At 52.5% G+C, this 23,088-nt stretch overlaps 1 protein-coding gene, 1 long non-coding RNA gene and 1 other non-coding gene across 8 annotated transcripts in view; 1 reads left to right on the top strand and 2 right to left on the bottom strand.

Moving 5' to 3' along the window:
* LOC102937515 (discoidin, CUB and LCCL domain-containing protein 1) overlaps positions 1–16,930 on the top strand; it is a 63,095-nt gene extending 46,165 nt beyond the window's left edge. For 2 of the 3 annotated variants that reach the window (XM_037881559.2, XM_037881560.2), the window contains exons 8-15: positions 313–507; positions 3,350–3,471; positions 5,658–5,826; positions 6,660–6,752; positions 8,485–8,575; positions 10,134–10,171; positions 12,278–12,400; positions 16,081–16,930. In XM_037881559.2, the coding sequence (XP_037737487.1) occupies positions 313–507; positions 3,350–3,471; positions 5,658–5,826; positions 6,660–6,752; positions 8,485–8,575; positions 10,134–10,171; positions 12,278–12,400; positions 16,081–16,604 (1,355 nt within the window). In that variant the 3' untranslated portion in view covers positions 16,605–16,930. The remainder of the gene's footprint in view (positions 1–312; positions 508–3,349; positions 3,472–5,657; positions 5,827–6,659; positions 6,753–8,484; positions 8,576–10,133; positions 10,172–12,277; positions 12,401–16,080) is intronic. The other variant, XM_043532175.1, reaches the window with a different exon arrangement.
* Positions 348–23,073, bottom strand: LOC114020611. Of its 4 annotated transcripts, none has more exons than XR_006286551.1 (5): positions 22,706–23,034; positions 22,338–22,422; positions 22,071–22,166; positions 21,147–21,197; positions 348–482 (listed from the first exon to the last, which is right to left on the bottom strand). It is a non-coding gene; the product is annotated as an uncharacterized LOC114020611 (long non-coding RNA). The 4 variants fall into 4 exon arrangements; XR_005222779.2 differs by lacking the exon at positions 348–482 and adding an exon at positions 18,150–20,201 and having other exon boundaries at positions 22,706–23,073; XR_006286550.1 differs by lacking the exon at positions 348–482 and adding an exon at positions 18,150–20,201 and having other exon boundaries at positions 21,153–21,197; positions 22,706–23,052.
* On the bottom strand, positions 21,418–21,559 carry LOC114020626. The gene has a single exon (XR_003565429.2). It is a non-coding gene; the product is annotated as a U11 spliceosomal RNA (small nuclear RNA).
* Positions 23,074–23,088: the final 15 nt, after the last annotated feature.

Genomic DNA, 23,088 nt, shown 5'->3' on the forward strand with positions numbered 1-23,088 from the left:
CAGGCTTTGTCACTGGGGATGAGGATCAAAGGAGGAGATGGCAAAAGAAAGGCAGCTACCATCAGGGGCTAATGCTGAGTCAGACGGAGCTGCCGGCTGTTTGCTGGGGCTGCACCGCACACAGGGCAGGGCCACAGACAGAGGAATTTTTCATTAAGACCCATCAGACTCCCCCTAGCACATTCCCTCTGTGGCTGAGCCACTGTGGCATAAAGGCCCCCGCCTCCCCTGTGCCCAGCCCCCACCACCCCGTGACCTCCCGCCTCGGCCGATTCGTCCGCTTGCCTTTCAGTTTTACACCTCCTTTTCCAGCCTGTGACCATGCTCTCGAAGCAGCCAGCTTCAACGCCTCCTCCTCCTGGCACGAGGTGAACGCCATGGGGCAGTACAAGCCCTGGACAGCGGAGCAGGCGGCGTTCAGCGCCCACGGGAACTCGTGGGCTGCCGATCCCAGCTCAGAGACCGAATGGCTGGAGATAGATCTGGGCGGAAGGAAGAACATCACAGGTCAGTAAGTATCAGAGGCTGTTCTCTTCCCCCAGGACTGGACTATCGCACGTAGGAGCAGCTCCTCAGCTGTGTAAACCCCAATCACTCCAGTGTAGCTACGCCTGTTTAAGGGCCAGATCCTCAGCCGTGTCAACTGGCATAGCTCCGTTGACGTCACCGTAGCTATGCCAATGTAGGGGTTAGATCCTCAGCTGGTGTAAATCACTGTAGCCCCATTGCTTCCATGCAGCTATGGCAGTTTACAGGCTAGATCCTCAGTCTTTCTCGTGAGTCCCAGCGAAGTCCCTCCAGAATCTGCCTCACAATCATATCATGGGCCTCATCCTGAGCTCACTCGCACCAGAGTAAATCAGGAGTAACTCCACTGACACAGGGTCAGTTGCACTGCTGGAAGCGAGGAGCAAAGTGAGAGGAGAATCAAGCTCTGCGTGCCTTTGATGGAATATACAGAGCTAGAGCCTCAAATGGCGTAAATCGCTGTCACTTCCTTTACTTCAATGAAGCTAAGCTGATGGACACCTGCTGAGGACCTTGCCCATCTGTGCTGCTGGCCTGAGGCCTTGTCAAATAGTCCTATAGCCTCAGACCCCTCCTGCTTCCTACACTGTGTCCTGTGCAGCAGCTGTGACCATCACATATCAGGTGTAGGTGGAGCTGAAGCCTGTAGAAGTGGAAGGGAGTCAGTGGGCATTGGACCAAGCCCCAAGTGAGCAGGTGTAAATGGTGCTCAGTGGGTGTGTGCAAAATGAGCCATCTGGATTGGGATGGGAGTGGCAAAGGCAGGTCCGGGGTCAGTTAAAGTGGGCGGAGAGGATCTGCTGTACCTAACCCCTCTTGGCGGGGAGCCTGCATCTCTCCTTGCGCTGGGTTTGCACCGCTGATGTTAGTGGAGTTCCTGCCGATTCACGCTGGTGTCAGCGAGAGCAGAATCAGCCCCAGCTCCTTGTCCAGCCACGGCTCTCGGGCTGCTCCCTTGGTTGTCACACACAGCAGGGCTCAGCAGCCATGCGGTAACTCACCCCACCCTCCAGGCCCCAGAGCGCGGCTTCTTGGGAAATCTTGACTCATCCTCCTTCTTCCATTGGCCCAGCTCCCCCCCTTCCCCACTGGGAGATATGATTGAGGATAGATCTGGGGTGCTGTCTGGCCAAGTGGCAGCCCACAGCCTGGGGGTAACCACATTTCTGAGGTGCAGGCGCTTTTCACATAAGGACTCCCTGTTTAAAGGAAGAGATGGACGGCATTATAAAAAACAAAGTTGGGGTGGGAGAAACTGGGTTTGATTCTGATCTCATACTGGTGTAAATCAGGTGAAGCCAATGGACTCATACTGGATTAAGTGACCCTGGTGTAAATCTGGAAAAAACATCACTGAAGTCAATGGAGCCACTCCAGATTTGCTCCAGTTTAACTGGGAGCAGAATTAGATCCTTCCCCTTTCATCCTTTCTAGATCCCTCCCACGCACACATTTTCCTCCCCATGGGGCTCTTGGCCTTGTGTGCATGGGGTCACAGATCATATGATTCCTCTCTCTAGCGCTCTCATTCACTCTGGCCTTTTCTCCTTTTTCACTGTCTCCCTTTTCTCTCTCTTGATTTTTCCTTCCTTTCTCTCTTTCTTTTTTCTGTCGTTTGCTCTTTTCTCCCCCTCCCCGCCTCGCTCCCCCCACTATCTCAGGAGTAGGATTGGCCACCTCGGGGCTGAACAAGTTAATGTTTTGCTTGTGCATCAGTGGCCAGCAAATGCCCTTTGTTTCGAAAGCCCTGACCAAAATTGGGGCTTTTGTGTGGCGGACCCAGAATGCCTGTGTTAATTGGAAGGAGGAAAATGGAGGCATTGTGAGGCGAGCGGCTGGAGGCTGAGTGGAATGCAGACCGGGAGTGCAGTTGGGGGTTATCTGTTCATCTCAGGCAAGGGGAGCGAGCTTCCACAGAGGTTAGACATTCAAACCCGGCGGCATCTCAGCAGTTTGCAGTGGGAGATGCTGGAGGGCAGGTGCGGGGAACGGAAAGGAGTGATTCAGACAAGAAAGGAAAAGGAGCTGTGACATGGGGTGACGGCAGGTTCTTACGAAATTCCTAGCAGGCGACGACTAGAGAGAGAGAGAACTTAATAATGACTAGGCCCCTCTCTGAGGTTTTTTTCAGGGGCTCTCAAAGGATCCATTAATTCCCCCCCACATCCTTCAGGCAGTATCATGACCCCCATTTTGCAAATGGGGAAACTGAGGCACAGAGGGGGCTGTCACTCAGTAAGTCACTGGCTATAACTCCTGATGCCCAGACTCTTGCTTCTATCGGGGAAGAAACCCAGGAGTCTTGGTTTTTTCCTGTTCCAACCGCTATATAATAACAGGTTTCAGAGTAGCAGCCGTGTTAGTCTGTATTCACAAAAAGAAAAGGAGTACTTGTGACGCCTTAGAGATTAACCAATTTATTTGACCATAAGCTTGGTGTAGCTCATGAAAGCTTATGCTCAAATAAATTGGTTAGTCTCTAAGGTGCCACAAGTACTCCTTTTCTTTTTATATAATAACAGCTGCAGTACCAAAGACTAGGGGGGATTATGCCATTAAAACGAGAGAGCTCTTCGTTGCCTGGTGTCAAGGGCCAAATTCCAACACTTGCTTAGGGCAGTGGGAGTCTGTCCATTGACATCAATGGGAGTTGGATCAGACCCACCCTCTGGGCGGGATCTCTGCCCCCATAAGTCTATGTCTCTATCAGACACCAACCCCAAGACTATTTCAAGACCCCAACCGCCAATGGCTGCCTTCACATGACTACTACATCCTGTTCTGGGGTTACCATTTCCTGATTTCATTGTACGTGTTCCAGGAATTATCACCAAGGGATCCTCAGATAAATACAACTTCTACGTGAAATCCTACCAGGTTTTCTCCAGCAGAGATGGGAAGAATTGGAAAGCCTACAGATACAGCAGCGGGCAGGAGGAGACGGTGAGACTGTGTGGCCTGACAAAAGGACGTCAGGTGGTGGCGAGAGCAGAGAGCACAATGGGAATTCTACAAAGGGAAATTTTACTGAATCTTTCTAAAATTAGCCTGTTGGCTTGGTCTGGTTGCAGAACCTGCAATAGGAGCTAGGGTATTTCTCTCTGGAGTCTGGATAGAGATGCTTAGAAATAGATTCTGGTCTCTGTTACTCCACTGTAAAACTGGAGTCACTCCACAGCATTAAATCAGTGGAGTTGTTGTGGGTTTTCACTGGTGTAACATAGATCAGAGTCTGGCCTTTGGAGATGCCTTCCATTACTGTAGTTCTCAAACATTAATTAAGCCTCTCTACACCTCCTGGTAGCTAGGTCAGTGTTGGCAGCAACTGCTGCCATTAGGACTTTATAGCTGTCCTTATCCTGCATATCACAGCCACTTGGAATTTAACAAGGACAGAACTGGAGTTTCGTGCTCCAGAAAGCACATCCCCCTACCACCTGAGCTGAAGAAGAATCCCTTTTGGTTGTTAGCAGTATGGAAACTATGACATATGGTTTGGATTCCATGCAGCGGAAGGCAGTGGTGCACATATACACTAACGCAGTGGTTCTCAAAGCCGGTCCGCTGCTTGTTCAGGGAAAGCCCCTGGCGGGCCAGACCAGCCCGCGCCACTTCCCACAGCCCCCATTGGTCTGGAGCGGCGAACCGCGGCCAGTGGGAGCCGCAATCGGCCGAACCTGCGGACGTGGCAGATAAACTAAGTTGTCCAGCCGCCAGGGGCTTTCCCTGAACAAGTGGCGGACCGCCTTTGAGAACCACTGCACTAGCCCATTCCTTACAGTTGTTATCCCCATTTTACAGATACAGAGGTATGAAGAGATTAAGTGTTTTGCCCAAGATCCCACAACAGGTCAGTAGCAGAGCTGAGACTAGAATCCAGGCATCTTAACCAACACTGCCTCCCAGTTACTGAGGTGTAACATTTGCATGAAATTAAAATTGGGGAGGCTTGGGGGGGGGGGAAGCAAAAACAGGGAAGAAAAATTGACATTACAAAAAATACAAAGCGCTGAGAGTGCCTTAAAGAGAACATGGCTTTAAAATAAAGTGGGGACAGTTTTCAGGTGTTCCAAGCGTTTCCCTGTCTCTGGGCTGTGTTCCCTTCCCAAGCTGATTGGGAAAAGGGTTTGTCTTTTTTCCCCTGTGAAAAATGTAGACAACAATGTTGGTTTGCATTTTCATCAACATTTTTCTTGGAAAATTTTCAGGGTGAGGGGTAACTTTTGAAACCCAAGAACTGAAATTTTCCTATAAAAACTGGAAGGGGGTTTTGTTTTGTTTTCCTTTGTTTCCAAAAACTGAGTTTTTCATGAAAATGTCCATATAGTCAGAAAAGCCAAAAAACATTTTTAAGGGAAATTTTCAACCTGCTCCATTCCCTTCCTGTCACTTGCCTGTCTATTTCCATGTAGGCACCCACCTCCCACACACACTTATAGGTCTAAACCCCTAGTAAAGTCTCCCCCCCCCCCCACCCCGCAGCACATAAGGAGAGACACCTGCACAGAGTCACGTTGGGGGAGGGAAGTGTCTTCCCCCATTCTGTGAGTATACGCAGAAGAGAAGGATCCACCCCAAAGCATCTGGGTCCTTTCCCTCCTCCCCCTACCCCATATGTATCTCGAAGTATAGGGTTAAAGAATAGATCCTAGCAGAGGAAGTGAGAGGGGAAGGCAAAGAAGAAAAGGGCCATTGCCAGCTGAGATCTGACATGAGATGGGGAGTGGTTACAGAGGAAGGCTGCGCCTGGTGGCAAGAGCTGCAGAGGAGAAGGCTTCTGCACCGAGGGCGGTGAGATGGAGTAAAAGGAGGCCGGTTGTGGGCGAGATGAGGAAGTGGCAGAAGAACAGATCAGATTCTGGGTTGAATTCTGCTCTCGTCACCCCCATGTAAACCTGCCGTGACCCCACTGACTTCAGTGGCGCTAACATGGATTGACACCGATGTGACAGCTCAGAGGCTGGTCCAAGGCAGGTGGTTTTAAACTGGTTCCGCCGGTGTCCGGGGAGAGCTGGTGGCATTGGTCGAGGATGGGAACAATCGGCTCAGACAGTGGGTGGGGCAGTGACGCGCTGCATGACCCCGATCTGCTTTGCTGACCCCCCCATTATCTTCCTGTTGTTCCCCAGGTCTTTGAGGGAAATGCCGACAGCTTCCAAGAGGTCTCCAACACGTTCATCCCCCCCATCCTGGCCCGCTACCTCCGCATCGTGCCCCAGAGCTGGAACCAGAGGATCGCCCTGAAGGTGGCACTACAAGGCTGCCAAGTGGCTCGTCTGAAGGTGCCCCGGCCCTATGGTGAGAGGCTACGCTGGAGCAGAGGGGGCTGCCCAGTCAGACTGAAGCGTGGTTATCACTAGCCAGCGACAGTTTCCTCCAGCATGGACCTGTATTGGCTTCATTGCTGCATGGCTCTCTGGTGCAGGGGGCTGCCCTCCTCTCCAGTGGCTCCCTGGGCACTGAGGAGATGATCCTGAATCCCAATACCTCTCTGCACTGGTTAGCTAAGAATTAAAGCGTATACTTTGCAGCCGGGGCTGGGCAGATGGAGATGAATGCTATCTAAGGGATGGGGCCAAGTGGCAGCTGTCTCTGGGCTGTGCTTATCTCTTGTAAGCTAAGCAGGGTAGGGCTGCATCATGCCTCGATTGGGAGACTTACACAGAGCGTGCAGAGGGGTTGGAAGTGAGCCAACCTCCCCAGGTAAGGGCTGGGGTCCTTTCCATGTGTCCATTAAAGATCCTAAGGCAGGTTAGCCTGGCTAGATCCTCCTTAGCCAGTGCATCCTGCCACTCTAAATTCCACCTGCAGTTTCAATTGGATTTTCTTTCCTTCCTGTCCTCAACTGCTGTGTAGCATTACAGCAAAGTGTCAGACAAGGTGCCTTCCACCCCAGAGGTAGCTGCATTGCAGTAGAGGGATGAAAAGCACCCTATACAACTAAGAGTGTTACCATCAGCTTGGAACAACCAGGCTTCTGCTGGAAAACAGTCACTTCTGCTCCGTGCTGCTGTCTAGGGAGCAGGGCAGGTTCAGGTGGACACAGGCCAGATTCTTTGCTGGAGAGGAGTAGCTGACTGTTCATTACTTGTTGCATGTTAATGGTGCTTATTAAACTGTGTGGTTTGCAGTACCCAGTGCCCCAAAGGAGGTTCCCATCCTGACCAGCATCCCCACCGATCGCACCGCGATCCCAGGAGTCACCATAAATCCAGAAAAAGCAGGTAGGTGCAGCTCAGAGCACAGGGGTAGCATGACCTAGTGGTCCAAGCTGGGGGAAGACTTATCTTCAACTCTGCCCCTAACTCACTGTGCGACTCTGAGGAAGTCAGTCATTTCAGGACCAATTTTTAAAAGTTACTCACGTGCACCAGTAAACGGGCAACCCTGGGATGAATCTGGGCATGCAAATCCAGAATGTGCAAACCCAAATGGCCAGTTAGACATGTGGTCAGCTAATGGCTTGTGCAGACACCTGATCTGTGCACACTACAGAGGCAGTTGTACTTGCAAATTAGGCTCCTGATTGCACATGGAGGTTAGCTTATGCAATTGGATACACATTTTTTAAACAAGTCAGGGTGTTAACCTTTGTGCCTCAATTTCCCCATCCAGAATGTGAGGATAATAATGGTCTCTTGACTGTGGAGCCATGCAGGACAAGAAAGAAATTTTCAAAGGGCAGCTCGACATCCAACTCCCCCTGTGCAAGTCAGTGGGAATTGGGTACCTAACTCCCCTCTGCACCTTTTAGAATCCGCCCCCCCCAAGTTAAGTAGCATGCATTGAGCACTTGGAGTATCCAGGCCCATGTGTACAGTAGACAGGCCCAAACTTATGTGGCATTGCTCCGGCTGTACCCCAGTGAGAGCAGGATTAGTCCCCTACGGCGCTATCAGCATGTTATTTGGTCTTGTTTCAGACTGTGATGTGTCTTCTCACCCCCTGCCCGGAACTCCTGCAAAGTCAGACAGGGATGTAGATGGGAGCTGCATGACTCACACGGGAGGGAAAGGGATAGACTGAAATGAGTTGGAAGAACTCTGAGCCTGATCCAATGCCCTTGTGCTACACTTCAGCTTGACCCAGCACAACTCTGTCCTCCTCGGTGCAGTGACGCCAGAGCAAACCGGTAGTGGCATAACCGGGAATCAGGCCCTTTATTTCAATAAGGAAGATCTGCCCAAACTCTGCTTGCACTAACAGTGGTGTCAATCTGGAGTGACTCTGCGTTTACATAAGTGCAGCTGAGGTCAGCTGGTGCAGTAGGAGCTACCCCTCCCCTTTCAATCTTAACCAGAATTTGGCCTCCTGAGTTTAGTTTACAAGCTGGCCACCTGCCCATTGATTGCAAAAATGCAGGGGAACATGTGGTGACCTGAAGCCTGTTTCATGAGGTCTGTATTGGCATCAGAAGGAGAAGGATTAAATAACAGAGCTTTTTTAAAAAAATCCTGCCACAATTAAAAGTTTTCGGGAATTTTTCCCTGTGGTTCTGGTCAATCTGCCTTTCTAAAAATACTGTCCTGGGTTTGCGAAAAGAAAAGGAGTACTTGTGGCACCTTAGAGACTAACCAAGTACTCCTTTTCTTTTTGCAAATACAGACTAACACGGCTGTTACTCTGAAACCTGTCCTGGGTTGTGATCCTTGACTGGTCTAATCAGCACTCATGCCCCTGAAGCCAGTTGAGTCACAGTGGGGTAAATCAGGAGTCACTGCCCTGCACCCAATGGAGTGACATGGGCATAGAAGCAAAAAATCAGATTCTGTATTTTCCTTTACCTAACATGGCTCCCGTTGGAGTCAGGGCTGCAGTGGCAGAGCTTGGACCCTCTGCAACAGGCGTCTGGAGCAGTGCATCCTCATTGGGGTGTGGTGTAACCAGCTTCCACTGACACCAGGAGGGAGGGAGGGACAGAGGAGCCCCTTGCTGAGTCCCCGCTTCCTTCCCCAGGCTCCATGTTACTGGTGATGCTGCTGATCGGGGGCTTTGTGCTGATCTCGTCTGGCCTCTTGCTGCTGGCTCTCCTCTGCCGTAAGAAGAGGTGGGTGATGCCCCTCCTGCCCTCTCCCCCGTCCCGTGCTCCCTGTTTCCCTCCATCATCTCCCAGAGCAGGGTGCTCTCCCCCGGGATCAGGCTTGTCCCTCACCAAAGACACCAGGGGCAGCGTTTCTCCTGGAACAGAACCTGCTGCTGACAGAACCCAGGGCTGGGCACACAGGCTGTGGAGTCAGCACCCCCAAGGCTGGGCTGGCACCAGGCACCCCTGCTGAACATGCCTCTGAGGGGCCCCATCCACACCAGGAGGCGGCCCACCCTTTGCAAAGCTCAGTGCCAACCTTCTGGAGCCCCGAAGGCTGCACCAAAGGTAAAAGCCCTCGATTGTAATGGTTGCTGGGACTTGTGTTCCTGAGCCATGGTAGCCAGTGTGCTAGACACACAAGCCGCTCACCAGCATCCCCCTGCTGGGGCTCTGTGGGCTTCAGTGACTCACACCCCCAGCATCCTCCTGCTGGGGCTCCTCACAGTACCTCTACTCTGGGCCTGGATCGCGATCTCGTCTCATCAATGGGGAATACTGATGCTCAGTGAGGCAAAAGAAGCTACCCACAGCCGTACAAATCAGCAAGAGGGCCAAGAATAGGACCCAGGAGTCCTGGCTTCTGCCAGAAGCGGATTAGAGGTTTGTGGGGTCCTGGGCCAGAACAAGTGGGGGCCCCTCTCCACCTCTTCTGCCTGCAATCCCCGCTGCCCACCCGGCGCTCCTGCTGGGGAGCGGGGTCAGGGCGTGGGGGCTTTTCACGCTCTCCCTGCCTGCCTGGCGCTCCTGCTGGGGAGCGGGTCGGGGCGCGGGGGTGCCCATGTTTCCAGGCCCCCCCCCAAATTGGCTGGGGCCCCTGGGCACGGGCCCCATTGGCTCAGTGGCTAATCCACCACTGACTCCTGCTGCCCTGCACTCACCACTACGCCATGCGGTTGCATTCATGCCCGTGCCTCTGGATTCTCCCATTTCTCCCCCCTTCACAAGGGCAGTACCAGTATTTGTACAGATGCCCAAAGCCAAGCTGGCCCTCTGCATCCTGAACTGCTGCCCTGGGCACCTCTCGACTGGTAACCACAGGGCAAAGGCAAAGTTGATCCACAGCTGGTGAATTCACTGGGGTTTGAGTGGTATGTTCAGGTGAACCCTGACTCCTTGGGCTCCAGGGCTGATGTCGCAGGAGGTTGCAGGTGCTGAACTGCTGACTTCAGACCCAGTGCTCACAAGCTCTGCAGGAACAGATTACGAGCTCAGTGCTCTCCCTGGTGAGCTTAGGAGCTCTGTACCGCTGAAGCACACACGTACCAGGCCCCTGAGATTTGGGGTGCCCCTGAGACCTTTGAGTAATTGAGCGTTCAAATTATGTGACACCCTGGGAAGTTGACCACGAACAAAGCTCTTCATTAGTCTTCAAAGATAGATTCTGCCTTGTGCTAGTTCGGAGCAAATGGGCTGCTCTAACCTGCTCACCAGCACCTGGGCCGTGCGCTGGCTTCACGGGTGCTCAGCCTGTGCGGAGCCGCTGTGGACTTGCCTTGTTTCCCCCTCTCTCTTTTGGCAGGAAGACAGCAGCTGATCTGAACTGCAGCCTCATGAAAGGTAAGTGCCCCCTGAAGCACTGGAGTAACCAGGACTGGAGTAACCAGGTGGGATGGTAGCCAGCTGGCAAACGGTCTGCCCAGGGCTTCCCTGAGAGTCAGGAAGGGCTGGACTCCGACAGCGGGTTATTTCCACATTAGTAGCGAAATGAGTCACTCTGGCTTAACGTTTCCTAGTCTGTCCTGTTGGCAGTTGGCACGCTCCTCAGCGGACATATCAGCAACAGCAAAGCAGCACTTCCCAAGCCCCTCTGAGCTCAGACCCTCAGCCAGGCTGCTCCTTGCTTAAGGGGGATATTCCATGGGCTCAAGTGGGGCTCAGGCCGCATGCTGGCCTGCTCAGGAGGCATTTCACTCCCCCACAAATGCATAAAGGCCACAATGTTCAGATGTAGCTGCTCATTCTGGTGCCCCCTTTGAACCACCTTGGCCCAGATCAAAGGTATTTAGGAACGTAACTCCCCTTGAAATCAATGGGAGAGAGGCACCTTAATACCTTTGAGGATCTGTGTCTTTGGTCTCTATTGTCAGAGCCATTGAGCACCCACAACTCCTCCTTACTTCAGCTGGGGTCGTAGATTCTAGCTCTCCATCTTAGGTACTTACAATGCCCCCCCATCTCATCATCTCCCACTCTTCACTGTATTTATCCTCGGATACCCCTGGGAGGAAGGGCAGTGCTGGTATTCTGGTTGGGCAGATGGGGAACTGAGGCACAGAGCACAGCGAAGGTACTTGACCAAGGTCACACAGGAAATCTGTGGCAAAGCAAGGACTCAAACCTAGGTCTTGCACAGCCCAGGCTGGCAAGCTAACCATTGGGCTAGCCTCCTCCTCATCCCCGAGGTGTCTCATGTTGTGCATCCTAAAACAGCAGACACAATGACAAATGTTGGCCTAAATCTTTGATTACAAGCTTGCGATGGAGCTCACATTGAAACCCTCCTCCCCCACCCAGGTGTCACTCACACCCACTTCTCTGCCAGCGCTGATATTGCTGGGGATTATTTGGGGGATGGGCAGGTGCCTTTCCTGGCACATGGCTGCTTTGTGACACACAATGAGTGTCACACTAATTCATTGGCCTCCGTGGGGCCCGATTCCTTGCTGCCTCCGATGTCATTTACACCTCTGCAGAGAGCATCCTGCTCGAGTCGTGGGCTACGCTCACTCTGCATGGGGGGAAAGGCGCAGGGCAGGGGAGAAACGGCCCAAAGGCTGAAGTGTCTGTCTTAGCTGCCCTTCCCATCCCCAGTCTTTTACTATTCCCACATGGGAGTTGTCTCTATAAGAAAAGCTGCTCTGATGTAAACAACTCCATTTAAAAATCCACCTGGTAACACTGGCGCAAGGGCTTGTTTGCATGGCCAGCTAGTGCATGGTGAGCCGGGCTGTAATTCTTCATGCACTAGTGTGACCCTGGGGACAACTGGCAAAGGGCGTAAGGGGTGCACAGGGCATCCGACAGGTTCCATTGTGTGCTTTGACACACTGCTGTTAGCAAGCAGCAGGCCAGAGCCCTGAACAGCCACACCCTGGGTTGCAGCACACTAAGTCCCCATGTGGACAAGCCCATGGACGCTGCCTGAATGTGAGGCAGTGTTGCCTAGTGGATAGAACCAAGAGACCTAGGTTCTATTCCCGGCTTTGCCACGGGCCTGGTGGGTGACCTTGGGGAACCCGTTTCCCCACTCTCTGCCTCAGTTTCTCCATCTGTAAAATGGCATTAGCTGGGCAACCATTGTGTATGGCCCTTCAATTGCTACTGCTGGAAAGTGCTCTGTAAGAGCGAGATATTGGTATTAAACCAAGTTAGTGTTATTGGTAGTTATAGAACCCATGAGTCCTGACGCCCAGGCCTATCCTTCCTCCAGGTACTTTGCTGACCCCCTTTTGCCCTTCTATGGTCTGGTTTGAGAAGTGGCCTCTAAATTTGCACCCACTGGTTTTCTGGGCCACCCAACTACCTTAACTCCTCTGCAGTTTGTTTCCCTGCTTGCCAGCCCTAACGCTGCAGCTGCACTGTGTGCCTCCCACTCAGCCTTAGGGAAGAGAAGAAAAGCCGCCCAACTAACAGAGGCTTGGGGGGTTCTACCTCTCTCCTTAGGGTACCCGAAATTGGAATCCAGCCAGGTGTGCGCCAGTGAGAGCCTACAACCGTCCAGCTCTGAACTGACCTCGTTCCCCATGGCTGGGACCCCAGTCGAGCTCAGCGGGGCTCATTCACCAGGTAATGGGGAGCTGGGTGTTCCATTAGAGCAGTGCTTCCCAAACTAGGGGTGTGGCTTGTTCAGGGAAAGCCCCTGACGGGACGGGACGGTTTGTTTACCTGCCGCATCCACAGGTTCAGCCAGTTGCAGCTCCCAGTGGCCGCAGTTCGCCGCTCCAGGCCAATGGGGGCTGCGGGAAGCGGCAGCCAGTATGTCCCTGAGCCCACGCCGCTTCCTGCAGCTCCCATTGGCTGAGAACAGCAAACCGCGACCATTGGGAGCTACGATCGGCCGAACCTGCGGACACGGCAGATAAACAAACCGGCCCGGCCCGCCAGGGGCTTTCCCTGAACAAGCCGCACCCCTAGTTTGGGAACCACTACATTAGAGCATGGGGACCACTCCCAGAATAGAGAGCAACGCCTACCCCTCCTCACCCCTGCTCCATGGCTCAGGATTTTTCCCTCCAGCATGTTTTCCAGGGCATCGTCCACGCCAGTTTTCAAATAACTCAAGCAATAGGGCTTCCTCAAGAGATGACTGGACAGTCCAAGAGAGCTCAGCCTCCAGAAATGGGACCTATTTTACCAGAATCAGTCTGATCAGGCCAAACTAAACCCAGAGATTCCCGGGGAGCCCTCAACACATTAGCACCAGCATGTTTGCACTGATGTATCAACCCCTCTCCCTAAGCATGGGGCAAGGCGGGCCACTTTGAAGATCTGTGGCACCTTTTATTCAAGGATCCCTCAGCACCTTACAAACACTAACAGCTTCACCTCCAAGGGGTATCAGTATCCCCACTTTACAGCTGGGGAAACTGAGGCCCAGCAAGGTGAAATGACTTGCCCAAAGTCACTCAACAGATCAGTGGCAGTGCTGAAAACAGAACCCAGGAATCCTAGTTACCAGACACCTGCTCTAACCACTACACAATGCTCCGTCCTGTTGCCACGATCAGAACTAGAGTCCTGACTCCCATTCTCCTGGGCAGGAGCAGCCTGAGGTGTTTTGCTGGCTAGGGCAGAAAACATCCCCCCCCGCACACACACACACACACCCTGAGAGCAGCAAAAAAGGCAAGTGGTACAGAGCCCCCTGGAACTTGGCACACGAGTCAGCTGCCCTGCTTGCCCGCCCGCAGAACCAGCCCTGCTCCTGGACTAGCATCTATCACCAGGCCCCATGATCTGCTACCTACACATGTGCACCACTCAAGAATGGAACTTGCGACCCAGCAGACAGAACAGATGGGTGCACAGACAATGCAATGCTGCAGCTGCCAGCAGAGGGCACTGGTACCACCTACACCAGCCAGCCCAGCTCAGGCATAGGGCTCGGTCACAGACAGCAGTGAACTGGCTAACTAAGGGGGCAGGAGGAGCGAGGGTTAAATTTCTGCCGTTGACACAGGAGCCTCCTGTGCCGGGGAGAGGGAACCTTTATAGCGCATCTCCCGGAGGGTGCATGCCCCAAGCCACGGCCTGGCATAGAGATCCCTCTCCTGGTGTGGGCTGAGAGTGGGCCGCCTTGGGGCAGAGAGGTGAAGTGGATGATACTGCCATGCAGGGCTTCTGTGGCCACCCTCCCCACAGCTTTCCTGGTGGGGAAGGGCTGGGGCTTGACAGCCCTGGAGACCAAAGATCTCTGTTTATCCACAGATCAAGCTTCCCCTGTGATTTCCCTGCCAACCCTGAGCTGGAAGAACTAGCAGTGCAGGGAAGGATGGAGTTCAGTCTCCATGGCCAGTTAGCCCTCCCCTCTCCTCCCCCGCAACCTCCAACAGCAAGGGGGTCATTTGAGGTGGTGGATTCTCCAGTGTGGGCTGCTGCTCACTGCAGACTGGGCCGAGATCCATTAAACTCACCCCCCTGCCATGGCCACTGGTGCTCTGGGCCAGATTCCATCCAGCCTAGTGCTGAAAAGACTCCTGCTCCCGTTGTCACTGCTAGCAGCTCCCGAGCCAGAGCAGGCCAGATGGCTGAGCCAGGCTCCACCGGTCAGGTCTCACTGAAACAACCCAGCACAGCTGCAAAGAACAGCTCCTGTCTCGCTCTCTGGAAACCTCAGCCTGGCTTCCTCTCAGCCCTTGGTACAAGCCGATCCAGGATACGTTTGTAACCCAGGCCCACTCCCAGCTTGATCAGGACTCCCTGCCCTTCTGTTGTCCCGCCTGTGTGTGCCTAGCTCCCATTGATTTCCGTGGGACTGGGGCACTCATTACAGCTGAGGAGCTGGGCCCCACATGCTGCAGCAATGGGATGCGTTAAGATCTTAGATTGCTCTCTGGGCTAGGTTCCTCCCTGCACTGGAGCTCAACTCAGTGTATGGCTCGCCGGGGGGGGGGGCGGGGGGGGGGAGGGGCAGCTTTACACCACCACCTTGGCCCCTTCTTCCCCATGCTGGGTCAGCGCAGGATTACCTCAGCCTTCGGTACAGGTCCCAGCAGCCCTTCCTCGTGCCAGCTGCCAAGGGTACCAGCAGCTTGGTCTAGATAGGAACATTTCCCCAACACCTCCTCCTGCCCCAGGAGCTGCCCTGCCAAGGGTGTGTGGCCACCAGCTGCCCTGACTTTGCTGGGGGACCCCTCTCTGTCAGGGGATTCTCTGGGGTCCCCACTAGTGGCTTGATTGCTACCTGACATACATCAACATAGGGACTATAAAGGAGCTGCAGGTAGGTAGGTGGCAGAGGGAGGGTATCCAAGCAAACTCATCAGCCAGCCCATCCCCTCACAGCCAGGCAGTGTTGCAGCAAATCCACCTCAGCCCCCCCCCCCCCCCCCGTGTCAGCTGTTTGGCACTGCAACAGTGGGTCTTGTCTCATGATTCTCGCCCTCCGGCCAGGTCCCTCATGATCTCACCCCTTCTGGGGCAATGAAAAGTCCTGCAGGCCAGACAGCCCCTGACCCACTATCAGATTAACAGCCCCAGACTGGGCTCTGTAGTCCTTGAGTCCTTTATCTCAGGGAGGCTTTCCTCCCCCTGTGCTAGGGAGGATAGGGAACCCCAGACCCACCCTCACCACTGGATTCCAGATCAGAGCCCCACAGGAAGTGGCTGGAATCAGCCCCTCCGAGCCCCTTACTGGTTCCCTGCCCAGCTTCCTACCACAGGCCATTTCTCAGACTCAGCTCCTGGGATCCTCTCCTCTTGGCGGTCTGGCTTCTCAGACATCTTCTCCCCTATCTGTTACTGAAGGACCTAACAGTCACCCGGGAAGGGGAAATGGGCCTCAGTCCAGCAGCAAACATCTGGATGCTTGAGCAGCTGATAACAGTGCCATCCGTACAAAGGGACCCATCAGCTGAAAACAGGACAGGGATCTGAGGCCTTGAGTGTATTGTTGGTGATGTCTGGGCATCTCGCCATCATCTGCACCAGCTGGTAAAAGCCTGGCAGAGAGAGCAATCGGCTGCTTTGCTGAGGGTCGATCAGCTACAGGGAACTGCAGTGATTCCCAATGGGGGTAGGAGCTTGGCCAGGGCTGGCAGAAAGAGGTCCCTGGTCTCTCACAGGGGAGGCCTGAAGGAACAAGTCACGCCCCTCTCCTCCCCCAGCTCTGGCAGCTGGATACCCGAGTAGCCAGTGATGGAATCCTTTCTAGGCTCAGGTTGGAAAATCTGTGCCCATAGCATGGGACCAGCTGGCTCAGGGGCTCGGTTGCCTTTCTAAGGGCTTGTGCTGCTTTTCCTTTGCAGAATATGCTGAGCCCGACATGGTCCAGGTGAGCCCCAGCAGTCAGACAGCCCCATCCACCTTCAAACCCGCCCTGGACGAAGGCTACACGCTCCCGCTGGTAGTGAACCACTATGACGTGCCGGGCAAGTACCACGAGTACGCAGAGCCCCTGCCACCCGAGCCTGAGTATGCCACCCCCTTCACAGAGCAAGCCCTGGAGGCCGGGGGTGCCACTGCCAAGAAGAACGCCTGTGTCATCAAAGTAGTCCCCACCACCCAAGGTCGGGCAGGGTCGCTGGCCTCCCCGATGTCCTCCGGGATCCAGCCACAGTATGACTTCCCAGCTCAGCGGCTTGGTGAGACACCGAACAGCACAAGAAGGGAGGGATCCCACCAAGCCAGCATTGTGTACACAGAGCCGCAGACTGAGCGGACTTCCACCCTGTGGGGTGATGGCCTAGCGGGGCTCACCACCTCCCCAGAAGGGCACTGCTTCCAGATCCAAGACTCCCCTCTCACCCACATTTACCATGAACCTTTGTGAGGCTGTGGAAAAGAGACTCACATCAGACACACACCAGGCAGCTGGAGAAGGGGGTCCGGCTGCACTGGGGAATCTGCTCTGGGCCTATAGAGCAAGAAGCAGCAGCCCTGTCTATCACCAGCAAAGGGAAATGAAATAGCCATGGGGTTTATAGCATCGATTTGTGCTGAAGAGGCTGATCCTTCTAACTACCTGATTATTTTGTTTGGGTTGTTTTTTTCCCTTGAACTTAATAGATACCCCAGATCATCTTCACCTCCCTTTCGGATTCGAAGGGGCAGTGTCAGGATCAATGATCGTGTATATATATATATATATCTCCTTTACCTGCATCACTATTACTGTTTTCTTAATAACCATCATTTATACTTTGCCATTGGCTACACATAAAGTGAAAGAGCGCCCCCTGCTGCCGTATGAGCTCTCTAATGCCTCCCTCTGGTATTAAAACTTGAATGGAATTTTACAAACCTCATCAGCGCCAAGGCTGTTGGTTGGTTTGTTCTTCTGCCTTTCATGGTGAAAGCAGGCAGGTCAGTTTCACATTTTGTTTCTAGTCGGTTTCAGTTCCTGTGTTTGTCTCCGGTCACTGGCAGATAGATACCTTTCCAGCACAAGCTGGTGTGGGGTGTTTAAATCCCAAAACAAAGGCTGCTCTTCCTTGAAGTATAAAATCAAAAGAGCAGGAAAATATTTACAGATAAATTAGGGCTTGTAAAATGTTTTTTTAAAAACCCACAAACTATGTTTTTTACACCTATGCTTCACTGACCAGGGGCTCAGTCCAGCAAACAGTGATGTTATGCAGGCAAATCACATTACTCACCTGAGCGGTTTTTAGGAATGAAATTACTTACATGTGTGTCTGCAGAAAGATATTTAAGTGCTTGGCACCTAAATACCTTTGAAGATCTGGAGCTAAGTCCCTCTTTTAAATCAGCTATGAAGCGACAGATATTCTGCACATGCATGGTAGGACAGATCAGGGGAAACTGGAATCAAGAGGAGAGGAATTGCAATTCTATCCTCTCTCTAACTGGCTTCTTCACTGATCAAATAGGCAATGTTTGTAATGGGATAGGAGGACACTGGTTGCAAAGCGTAGTGGCCATTTCTTTCTATCTGTTAGAGAATTGCACCCGTTTCCTGTGATCTTTCTGCCTCTGTCCCTGCAACAAGCACTTAATCCAAGATTCCTGGAAAGGGACAAGCTGCCTAGCAATACTAGACATTAACTGCAGTGCCGAGACAGGACGGGGAGCTTGGTGCTCTTCTTAAGCACGTACCATCGCAGTCCCAGCTTCATGGTGTTGCTTCGGGACAGCAATGTTTCCCAAGGGGAATTTGATCTATAACTGTGTTTCTCTAACAGCAGCCAGATGGATGGAAAAGACCCACGACTGCAGTTTCAGAACTGCTCATTCTTGGCTGACCCCATCCTTCCACCATCGCAGGCTGCCAACTCCTCCAGTGCATGGGGAATGGAGCCTCAAATCTGTGTTGTGTTTGACAATGTGCTCCCAAGGAGAGAAAAATGAACAATAATAATAATCACACCTAGCTCTTTTAATAGTGCTTTTCATTAGTAGCTCTCAAAGCACTTTACAAATGAGTATATCCTTATCCCCATTTTACAGATAGGGAGACTGAGGCACAGAGCAGGCATTAACTTGCTCAGGGTCACCCAGCAAAGCAGCAGCAGAGCCAAGAATAATACTCAGGTCTCCTGAGTCCCAGTTCAGCGTCCTATCCAGTAGGCCAGCGGTTCTCAAACTAGGGACCACGGTCCAAACCCCTGGGGGTCCACGAGTCATGTCCAGCTCCAGGGGTCCGTGAGTCATGTGTGGGGCCACCGGCTCTGCTGATCAACTCCTCTCCCTCCCTCCATGCTGTTCAGCAGTGTGCAGGAGGTGCTGGGAGGGAGGGTAAGGAGCAGGGACGGGGTGCACTCAGGGAGAGGTGGAAAGAGGCGGGGAAGAGGAGGGGTGGGGGGCAGGCCTTGGGGGAAGGGGTGGAGTGGGGGCAGGACCTGGGGCTGAGCAGGGGTTGAGCACCCCCCCCGCAGGGAAAAGTAGAAGCCGGCTTCGGGGTCCATGAAAAATTTTAAATCAAAATGGGGGTCCTCGGGTTGCTAATGTTTGAGAACCACTGCACTAGGCCATTCTGCTATGCCCATTTTCTGCAGTCACCCTGTACAAAACCACACGTGTACACTCCTCCAGAGATGCACACACCCTCATATACAGATTGCTGTGCAGCCTTTCCTATATGCACTTCCCCATTCATTCCGAAATACTTCCGTAGAGGCACGCACAGCTCCCGGCAGTACCTCACAGCATGGATAAAGCCCTGTCGCTTTGGCAGCAGCCCCAGGACCATTAGGGGGTTCTTTAATATTCAGCAGACGGATTCCAAGAATCTCAGGATGCGTGTGTCTAGTTGTCTTTTGCTGCAGACACATCCGGCGCAGCACTCTGTGGTACCTCCTCACGCACATGCACAGAACGATGCAGCAAGTCCAGGCTCAGCAAGAGCCTTCCTATGTGAGAGACTCTGCAAGTTCAATACCACAGCGTGGGAGCCCCCTCGTGGTGTTTGAAACCCCATGACCAACCCCAAGTCTTTGCCTACCCCGTTTGCTTTCAGTGCCGGGGAACAGCCATCTTCCCCGCAGAGTTGTGACGCTTGGCACTGGAGAGGCAGAGCCACTGGGGGTGTACAGTAAGGCCCTGATCCAGCTCCCATTATATTCAACTGAAAGACTCCCACTGACTACAGTGGGGTGTGGACTGGATACTAACTGCCATATTGCAGCTCCCCAGGTTTGGGTGATGCTGCTCCAGAGGCCTCATGGTGCACCTGAGGGTTGGTGTGTCACAGTACCTGGATCTCCCCAAAGGGCAATTGACTGATTCCAAATAAAAGCCCCATTCGCCTGGCTCCAGTCCCTTGAAGAGGAATGGGCCATATCCTGGTCTGGTGGAAATCCACATTGCTCAGTGGAGTGATGCTGCTTCACACTACTGGAAGATCTGATCTGAATGGATCAATCAAAGCCAGGTATTTCCATTTGGAAACCTTCTCCTGCCCAATCGCTGGCCTCATCCAGTTCTGGTTTCCAGTTAGGTTTGTTCCTTTTACCCTGTAACATTGTTTGACTGAGACACAAGTGACGTTCCTGTGGTCAAGTGATGAAGCTCAGATGGGATTGTTTCAGGGAAGAAAAAAAAAACCCTCAAAAAAATTAATTGAAAACTGCTGGGGTGATATCCTGTCTGCACTGAAGTCAATGGCAAAATTCCCATAGACATCCGTGACAACAAACTGTGAACAATATCAGAGAACCAAGTACCCAGGAAATTTCACAATCTGAATGTTTTTGAAGCAGAGCAAATCCAGTCTTCCCTGGGAATTGTTTGCGTGTCTCTAACACAAACTCCCCTTTCCCAAGAACACATTGAGAGGGACCTTGAGCATCATTAGGCAGTGCACAGTTATTCATAACAGGATGTTTCTGCTGGGCTACTTTTCTGAGCCAGTCCCTCAGCACACTAGACTAGTGCTTGTCCTTGTCATTTGCAAGTTGTGCCATTTAAACTGTGTGGGAGACATTTAACATTTTTAAGATTCATATTTGAAAGAGAAAATCTTTGTAAAATCTATCCATCCATCCATCCCAATACACCCCCTTATCTATCTAATCATTCATTCCCATACACTCCTCCCTTAGCTATCTATCCATTCATCTATCCCCATAACACCCTTTATCTATCTAACCCTCATAGACATCCTTTATCTATCTATGACAAAACTCAGTGTACAAAATGTGTACACTTGGCTACATACACAGGTACAGACAGTGAATAAATATGTTAATAAACCACAGTACTGTGCCCAGCATGATGTCTGCATTAGTTTGCAGTGGGAGGTGGGCTGAGCCCCTGTTCTTGATAACCAGCATTAATCTGGAATGATCCCAACACCGGAAGAAGTACCTCTCCAGCACCTTCTGGCAACCTATCCACCCCCTCTCTTTGATTCAAACACTGCCAGCCACAAGATCACTTTCAGGAACAATATTTTGCAGATTGCAAGCAAGATTTGGGGAAATCTGATTTTTACCCATGGGGGTTAAAACTCAAACAGGGAAACCAACTTTAATTTCACTCTGCTAGATGGCCCTCTGTTAAAATAACTACAAGCATACAAATGGCGTCTTGCTTCTCCCCCCCCCCCCCCATATAATTCATGCTTCAATAAAATCTAACTGCAGGAAGGGATAAATAATGCATCATTAAGTATTTAGCAAACAGCAAGGCCAAACACAGAAAAACAGAGTGAGGAGAAGGGAAAATACACATATTCTGTTCTAGGTAGTTAATAATTATATAAAACAAATTAAATTCTAGAGGATAAATGTACTTCCTGTCTGGAAAATTATGAAAGACTTCAAAGCAAGAGGAAGAACTATCTTTGTATTTGGAGTAGAAATAAATATTCTCTGAACTAGGCATTTAGAAATTTATTTCAAGTGTTACTTACACTCACCCATAACCTTAGTGGGAAGGACAGCAGTCAGTGAGCAGTTATACCCTAGAGAGACAGTTTAAAGAGGGAAACAGTCTCATTTAAACTTCAAGGAGTTACAGAAATACAGTTTAGGGTGCTAGGAAACCCCTTCCCCTGCAAACTCTTTTATGTTATCAGTTATAAAACACGTGAACATCCATCCCAAAGAACTGGGATCAAAAACACGCGCTTAACAAGTAAATTATATCACACCCCATCTCAATCTGATTTTAACAACACACTTCGGGGCGCCAGAACCAACGATTACCAGCTGCCCCAGGAACAAAAATTGTGCTTCCGAAATCTCTTGATGTCGATTCCGCACGAAGCAGGGTAAAGCCGCAGCCGCCCCACTCCATGTGCCATACATAGCAGAAGCCCTTTTTAACGAGCCACCGGCGGCCCCGCCTCCCCTGTCTGTGACTCAGACTTCAAGGTCAGGACGAGATGCCGGTTCTCCCCTTGAGATAAGCCACTTATCACATCCCACAACCACCCCCATCTAGTCCCATCATGGCTTTTTCGTTTATTTTACTGTAATTTAACCAGAAATCGTTCAAACGTGCACACCAGAGCAGGCCGGCAGGAGATGCAAATAAGGCGAATGGCATGCTGGGATTCCACCATACACCCGGCAGAGCGGAGCGGATGGAGGGGCGGGGCCAGGGTGAGGGAAAGGCGGAACCCGCAGCAGCTTCAAAACAAGGCAAAAGCTTCAGCCAAGGCCCAGGGTGGAGAGGCTGCGGGAGCCCCTGGGGAAGAGCTGGGCGCTCACAAGGGAGGGGAGAAAAGGGGCTGTTTTAAGGGGGCACCTAAATTTGAACCAGGGACCACTTGGTCTGCAGACAAATGCTCTACCACTGAGCTATACCCCCACATCCCCAAAAGCCTGCTCACCTGGCTGCAAGCGTGTGTTACTGTAACTGCGTACTGTGCGTCGCTTTCCCCCCAGCACCTTTCTCTCACCGGTTTCAGAGTAACAGCCGTGTTAGTCTGTATTCGTAAAAAGAAAAGGAGTACTTGTGGCACCTTAGAGACTAACCAGTTTATTTGAGCATGAGCTTTCGTGAGCTACAGCTCACTTCATCGGATGCATAGCATATCGTGGAAACTGCAGAAGACATTATATACACACAGAGACCATGAAACAAAACTTCCTCCCACCTCTCACCATCGCTCTTGGGCATCTTTCGCGCTTCCTGTCGACCCTCGGTCTCTCTAGCTCCTTTCTTCACGGTCCGTTCACTACCTGTATGGATGGACAAGGTGAGCACAACGTGAAGCTGACAGGCACTGCCCCAGCTCCGACCCCCACAATCCCAATGGAAACCGGATTCGGGTCCAGCTCTGCCCAATACCTCTGTGATTCGTCTTTCTTGTGCTTAACATTTCATAACGAGTCATTATTATTCACCGCGCCGCAGGAATGTGTAACAGGGTAGCACCAAGGCGGGGCAGTCACAGACCTGGACCCCCCCACCCGGTGCTCGGCGCTGTACATGGCTCAGTGGCCCCTTCCCTAGCGGGCCTACCATCTAAGCGGCCGCCGCACCCCGAGCCAGGTCACCGCTGCGTCCAACCTTCCACTAAACACCACAACGAACCATCCGCTCTCGCGGGACTGCGGGGGGGGACTCTATCTACCCCCCCCCCCCACTGCCCTTCGCCCCCGGGGGCTGTTACCCGCACGCGGGACGGCAGCAGGGCCGAGGGGAGGGGGACCCCCATCGGGATTCACAGGGGGGGGCGCCAAGGGGTCTAGGGGTGTTTGGGGGCAGGGGGGCTGCGCCAGGCCAGATGGGGGGCCGGAGGGGTTGCCATGGGAACACGGCAGGCTGGGGAGTTTGCGCAGAGGTCGGGGGGGGGGGGGCTGGGGCATGCGCAGTCCATGACGGGAACTCAACTAGTAGAGGCG

This window comes from Chelonia mydas, chromosome 19 (genome assembly GCF_015237465.2).
Source record: "Chelonia mydas isolate rCheMyd1 chromosome 19, rCheMyd1.pri.v2, whole genome shotgun sequence".
Lineage (NCBI taxonomy): Eukaryota > Metazoa > Chordata > Testudines > Cheloniidae > Chelonia > Chelonia mydas.